General features: G+C 42.0%; 1 protein-coding gene across 1 annotated transcript; it reads right to left on the reverse strand.

The window, feature by feature from the left end:
* Positions 1–3219: 3219 nt before the first annotated feature.
* LOC139376984 (zinc finger protein 503-like) lies at positions 3220–6338 on the reverse strand. The gene is made up of 2 exons (XM_071120019.1): positions 5777–6338; positions 3220–5409 (listed from the first exon to the last, which is right to left on the reverse strand). The coding sequence occupies exons 1-2, from the start codon at positions 6029–6031 to the stop codon at positions 3985–3987; spliced, it is 1680 nt and encodes a 559-aa protein (XP_070976120.1). The 5' UTR covers positions 6032–6338; the 3' UTR covers positions 3220–3984.
* Between the last annotated feature and the right edge of the window lie 415 nt (positions 6339–6753).

The raw sequence follows: 6753 nt of genomic DNA on the forward strand, positions 1-6753 counted from the left end.
AGGAGAGGAGAGGAGAGGAGAGGAGAGGAGAGGAGAGGAGAGGAGAGGATAGGAGAGGAGAGGAGAGGCAGGGAGAGGAGAGGCAGGGAGGCAAAGGGAGGGGAGGGGAGGGGAGGAGGAGGGGAGATGAGAGGTGGGGAGGGGAGGAGAAGGGAGGTGTTTCAGTACACTCTGCAAGGGGAAGACAATGTATTGAGTGGAGATGTTCAGGGTTATTTCCTGCTGTTTTCATTTTTTGCACAATGTACAGTATGCATTAGTATGTATGTATGTGCTGTTTATGTACAGTACATATATGTAAACATCTATAGTATACACTGAATGAACAAAATATTAGGAACACCTTCCTAATATTGAGTTGCAACAGTTCAAACTCAAAACCAGGAAGTCCCCAAAACCAGGAAGTCCCCAAAACCAGGAACTCCACAAAACGTGTAAAGATACATGAGCTACATGAGTGACATCATTTATATTCTCACATGTTCTCCAAATCACATTGATGTGCCATTTGTAAATGAGAAACAGGCCCCACGTCAATGAGACAGCAGGCTGGTTGGGGTGGTGAGTTGTGGGCTAGCATTATGCATCATGGGAGAGAAGGATAGTAAAGAATTAATCTGTTGAAAAGGGCTGGTCAATTTGATGAATATGACTTGTGACCATTAATAATGATGTTGATTTTATCTCTTGGGAATAGCAGTGATTTACTCTGGGATGGGTAATGACAGAATAGCCGTGATTTACTCTGGGATGGGTAATGACAGAATAACTGTGATTTACTCTGGGATGGGTAATGACAGAATAGCCGTGATTTACTCTGGGATGGGTAATGACAGAATAGCTGTGATTTACTCTGGGATGGGTAATGACAGAATAGCTGTGATTTACTCTGGGATGGGTAATGACAGAATAGCTGTGATTTACTCTGGGATGGGTAATGACAGAATAGCTGTGATTTACTCTGGGATGGGTAATGACAGAATAGCTGTGATTTACTCTGGGATGGGTTATGACAGAATAGCTGTGATTTACTCTGGGATGGGTAATGACAGAATAGCTGTGATTTACTCTGGGATGGGTAATGACAGAATAGCTGTGATTTACTCTGGGATGGGTAATGACAGAATAGCTGTGATTTACTCTGGGATGGGTAATGACAGAATAGCTGTGATTTACTCTGGGATGGGTAATGACAGAATAGCTGTGATTTACTCTGGGATGGGTAATGACAGAATAGCTGTGATTTACTCTGGGATGGGTAATGACAGAATAGCTGCGATTTACTCTGGGATGGGTAATGACAGAATAGCTGTGATTTACTCTGGGATGGGTAATGACAGAATAGCTGTGATTTACTCTGGGATGGGTTATGACAGAATAGCTGTGATTTACTCTGGGATGGGTTATGACATTGTTTTCTTGATTCAGTAGATGTGGTTAAGGAGATGATGTAATGTGTTAGGCCTTGCTTGAATCCATGCTATCTACTTCATACTGCTTCAATACTGCAATCACAAAAATTGTGTAAATGTCTCACACCGGGGGTCATCATAAATCATTGTTTAGCACAATTAGCCAATTATTTATTTGTTCACATAATAAGGTGTGATCTCATAATTTAACCTGGAGGATTAAAATTATTCTTCTGAGAAATCATTTGGCAATGTTTAAATGAATTAATCCATTAATCCAGCGTTATATTGACATACATCCTTTTGATGTGGAAAACGCACGCACACACACACACATCCGCACACGCACACACAGTCATTATTAATTGCGGTTGTAATGTTGTCCTAATACATCACATAGCGGGAATAGGTGTGCAGCCTAGTTACCCGATGTGTGCATGCATACTGTGCGTAAAGACGCGTCAGCAGCGGCGCGGTCCCTTTTCTTCAGGAGTAGGATGGAGGTGTTTTCATTTTCCAGATTGTAGAATCATAAAACAAGTGAAACCCCTTCCTTAGTAGATTATGTAATAACAATCCCCTCAAAACAGCAATAGGCCTACACTTGATGTGCCTTCTCGACGGTAGTAACCTATAAGTACTTTCAGACAGCTATAGATTATTTCGCCCGCATGTTGGTTTCTTGGTTGAGTGCCTCGGATATTGATCTGTGCAAGGATTGTATCGAGAATACATGCGTACTTATGGAGTGGTCTATCTGATTTAAGATATTGTGTTCGCCATAATTTGATTGACATTCAGTAACTGTAGTTTGACGATATAAACGTGTGTTGGTTTGTCCTATATGGTAGGCTATGGAGCAATGGAGTCTGAAAAACATATTCCAGAACGCGTCGTTTTTCATTAGACAAGTTGATAAAGAAAAACATTTCAACGCAATGGATTTACATCCCCCATAATCTAAAACATAACTCCATAACCTAAAATAGAACATCAATTTTTTTCGTAGAATAAAGAGTTCTGACTTTAGGATACATGATGTGGCCCATAAGGCGGCGCGCAATTGGCCCAGCGTCGCCCGGGTTAGGGTATGCCCGGTGTAGGCCATCATTGTAAATAAGAATTTGTTCTTAACATACTTGCCTAGTTATGAAGGTTAAATAAAAATCAAATAAATAAATAGATCATATAGCCAATATTGCACCCTGTACACAGTATAGCCTGAACTAAATATTTACCCTAACACAAATAATAGGCATAATTGTTTTTAGAGCGGATGTATAAATATATCTAATCCACTTTTCCTTTATGAAAAACTCTCTGCCCAGACAAATAAGCCAATGTCCAAAAGTAATCCTGCGAGACGAAAACAAGACCCCAAAACATTAATTTATGTTCTTTGGGATGTTACTTTTTAAGATTGATTGTTCTTTCACAACGTGCTGCTGAAATTGCATATTTTTAAGGACAACTCTACACGCGGCTAACTTCCTTATTCGGATTTTATCTGACTGAGACCATCATTCGTTTGAAGGTGTAGGCTAAATATAATTTGAAAAAAAAATGATGCTACATTTTCTAATGGCATGTTGAAATGAATATCGGTGAAAGATTATTAGGCTACTGCCTAAATTACTGCAACAACAAAACAAAACAATTACTCTATTGCACACTGAGTGGCGAAATGCATTTGTGGCAGACAGACAGTAGTTTAGGCTGCATTTTGGTTTCATTATTTTAAAAGTTGAACAAAATATATTTTGCAGTTAAAGGTATGACATGTGAATAAAATGTGATTCGAATAAAATGTTACTAAAATGAAGTTTATGTGGCACAGACTTAAAATGGAAATAGGCTTACACACATCTTAAATGCAATTCCACAAATTAAATTGCATCGATTTTTTTTTTTTTTACAGACCAATTATGCTCATGTCCCACATACTCAAGTGTTTATCATTAAGTCATTTTTAGGTCGAATTATTTATTCCATAAACAACCTACCAGGTTCATAAACCTGATTTAGCTTGTGGAATGAATAATGTAATTTATGAAGAAATATGAGAGAGCCCAATTTACCAGAAAAATGATTTAGACATGTCATTCTAAGGCATAGCCTAACGTGGAAAAGTGATTTGCAATGTGCGGTATTGGCCCAACAGACACAGAAATAGGCAACCACTTTTCCTATGAAAAACACAATGAAAAAAATAACGAATAGGCTGCAGACTTTTGTATGTAGGAAACATAAAAGTCAAAAAATTAGCATTTCAAAAAACAACATTAACATACATACTGACTTGTAATGTCAATGTAACATCAAAATGGCGTCATCAAATAAAGCCTACATCTTAACTGTAAAAAAAAACAACAAAAATAATGCACCTTGAGCTTCTTACCAATTATATTATAATTACTTTATTTTTTGTCACGCTTGGAGCTATCGCAAATAAATACATTGAGCCCACGGATCCTGTCCTGCATGAAATACATCCCAAATAATGTCATTTAGGCGTAGAATCTCCTTTATAAATGTATAGTTCTTGTCCGTATGTCGGTCTGTCCTGCATCTTCTACTGGTATCCTAATGCCGATGCCGTGGTGAGCCTCTGTCCATACAAGGCATAGGGAGAGTAATATGAACCTGTTGCAGCGGGCATCTGAATCGATGCGCCGGGTGGCAGGGGGCTCTTTGAATAGGGGTGATAGCGCGTGCTCAGTCCCAGAGGGTGATGCGGGCTCCTGAGTGTGAGCGTTCCAGGGCTTCCCGGCGCCCCGTTCGGGGGCATGTGCATATGGCAAGCCATGGCGGCCGCGGCAGCGTTGGCTAGCGAAGATGAACCCGGGTACCCTGATATCAACTTCTCCGTCCCCGCAAAAGCAGTGTGAGTCCTTAGGTGATTGAGAAGCTCTTCTGAGGAAGAAAAACGCTTGTCACAAGGTCCGTTAGCCGACACCCAATTACAGACGTGTGGCAGAGGGTCATTTGGGAGCATGAAGCCATAGGGGTATAACGGGTGTCCAGCAAAAGATGGCGGCGAGGAATGCACGCTATGCAAAGGGTGAGTTGGGTACATGAGAGGGTATCCTGACTTCAAAGCCGAGGATTCATGGCACTGCGAAGCACCGGAGGCACCGGATAAGTGGCTCGGGCAGTGGTAACTCAGGCAGTACGGGTCTCTGCACAGGCTAGCAGACATTAGAGACGGAGGAGAAGACCTGGACAAGGGGCTCCCAGCCTTACTGCACTGAAGTTGGCTGGCAAACTGAGCGCTTAGTAGTTGACTGCTAGATTTCGTCGGGTCTAAAGTCATTCCATGAGGGAGAAAGTGTTGGGGATAGCCTGCATACGCACCTGCTAAACTTCCAGGGTAGGTCATGCCGGAATGCGGTAGGGGAAAAACACTGTGACCAGGTTTGTAGGGGGAGACGGGCGCTACGAGTCCTCCTGAACCCAGAACAGATGATGACGAGGAGACAGATGTGAGTGAGTCTGATGTGATAGCCTTTGAACCAGAAGTGTTCTCTTGGCGTTGGTTAACCTCACCATTAACCCCACATATCCGGCTGTGACCGCTGCTGCTCTCCGTTGTACTGTTTTTATTGCTATCAAATTCCTTCTTCTTTTCCTCTGTGTCTCCCTGCTTACCATCTGACGGCAGCGGAGACACAGAGTGGCAGGAGCTGGGGCTGCCTGTCCTGGGGGTGAACGGCTGGCAGGTGGCGCTAGGCACTCGGAAACTAGCTTTATCTCCACTCAGACTGCCGCTGCCGAATGAGGAGTCCTTGTTCTTCTCCGATGATTTGGAGTAGGGTTTGAAGCTTGATTTGTCTTCATTTCCAATGTCACTCATTTTTAGTGGTCCGGGTTTGGTCTCTTTGTCACTAGATCCATTTGAGGTTACGGATGAGATTTTGGAAGAGGACGAAGGATCTGGTTTACCGATTTGAGAGCAGGTCTGTGCTAAGAGAGCCAACGGACTTTTCTTGGCATCCAGCTGCGAAATAAGAGAAAATAATACTTATTATTCATGTTTTCACTCTATTGTTTTTTTATGGGGTGTTTAACTAATATGTTCCTGTTATATATTGAGTATTTTATGGGCGGTTGGAGAACACCACTAAATTACGCACAAGTTTATCGCATTGCGCATAGCACTTTAGCCATATATTAACACCTTATACATTAATCTCCAGTTCATTTTACAATTACAATATGATAATAAACTGATATAGGTACAAGACAAATGGCCTAATACAAATGGGCTAAAACATATGAAGATTAATTTGTAACTGCCAAAATCACACTTTTGCTATCCTTATTTTATCACGTCCCCCGTAGCCCGTAGCCTATGTGGTGCTTACCTCGATGGGACTGATAGGGGTTGATGGCAAAGGTTGAAGGTACTCCGGGTGCAAAATATGACCTCCCCGTGCGGTAAGCATTTTCAAAATCTTTATGGGTATACGATTAGCCTGCCTTAAAGGGTCTGAGGGAGAGACGAGATGAAGAAATGGCTTGTTGATTGTCGTTGCGCCCTTCTCCCCTGAAGAACTGCTCTCCCACACCGGATTCACGATACTATTTCTCAGAACAGACAATGCAGGCGATGTGATCATGACCTAATTCTCATTGAAATGGGAGAAAAATACATTTGATGGTCACGAAGAGAAAAAAAAACGCATCAAAGTAACATGTTGTTCTATAGCACCGTAGTTCGAAATTAAAAACAATTAATAGTTCAACTTCGTCTAATCCTTATTAGAGGAGGAGAAGATCAGAACATATCCCGTTCATATCGCAGCAGGAGTGTGCGGCTGCATCCTTCCTCAGTGTCGCTGTGTGTGTCAGTGGCAGGAGCACGTCGGTGCGTTTGCTCTCTACGTTGGATGCAGTAGAAAAACTCTTCTCCCTTCAGCAGCATCTGAATTTGCCTCGAGATTAAAGCCTTTACCGCCTTCCAATCAAATGAGCCCCTGAGGTGATTGGAGGGTCAAGGGAATGTGACGTCGCATATTATTTATCCTGGGGATATCCTGGGAATTACTTAAACCATGTCCATAGACATAAATAGTCTATTCGTTTTATGGGAAGTGTTGTTGTTTTAAACATGTTATGCATGTAGAATAAATGTAAAATCAACAGTATGTACATACCCCAAACAGAAGCCATGGATTACAGGCAACATCCGGACTCCAACCCAGATGCTTATAAGAAATCCCACTATGCCCTCCGACGAACCATCTAACAGGCAAAGCATCAATACAGGACTAAGATTGAGTCCTACAACACCGACTCCAACGCTAGTTGGATGTGGCAGGGCTTGCAAACTATTATGGAC

The sequence above is a fragment of the Oncorhynchus clarkii genome, chromosome 20 (assembly GCF_045791955.1).
Source record: "Oncorhynchus clarkii lewisi isolate Uvic-CL-2024 chromosome 20, UVic_Ocla_1.0, whole genome shotgun sequence".
NCBI lineage: Eukaryota > Metazoa > Chordata > Actinopteri > Salmoniformes > Salmonidae > Oncorhynchus > Oncorhynchus clarkii.

Coding starts and splice junctions, on each gene's coding strand:
- LOC139376984 (XM_071120019.1), bottom strand. CDS start 6,031: ATGATCACATCGCCTGCATTGTCTGTTCTGAGAAATAGTATCGTGAAT. Junction 5,410..5,776: donor CCCCTATCAGTCCCATCGAG/GTAAGCACCACA, acceptor CTTATTTCGCAG/CTGGATGCCAAGAAAAGTCC.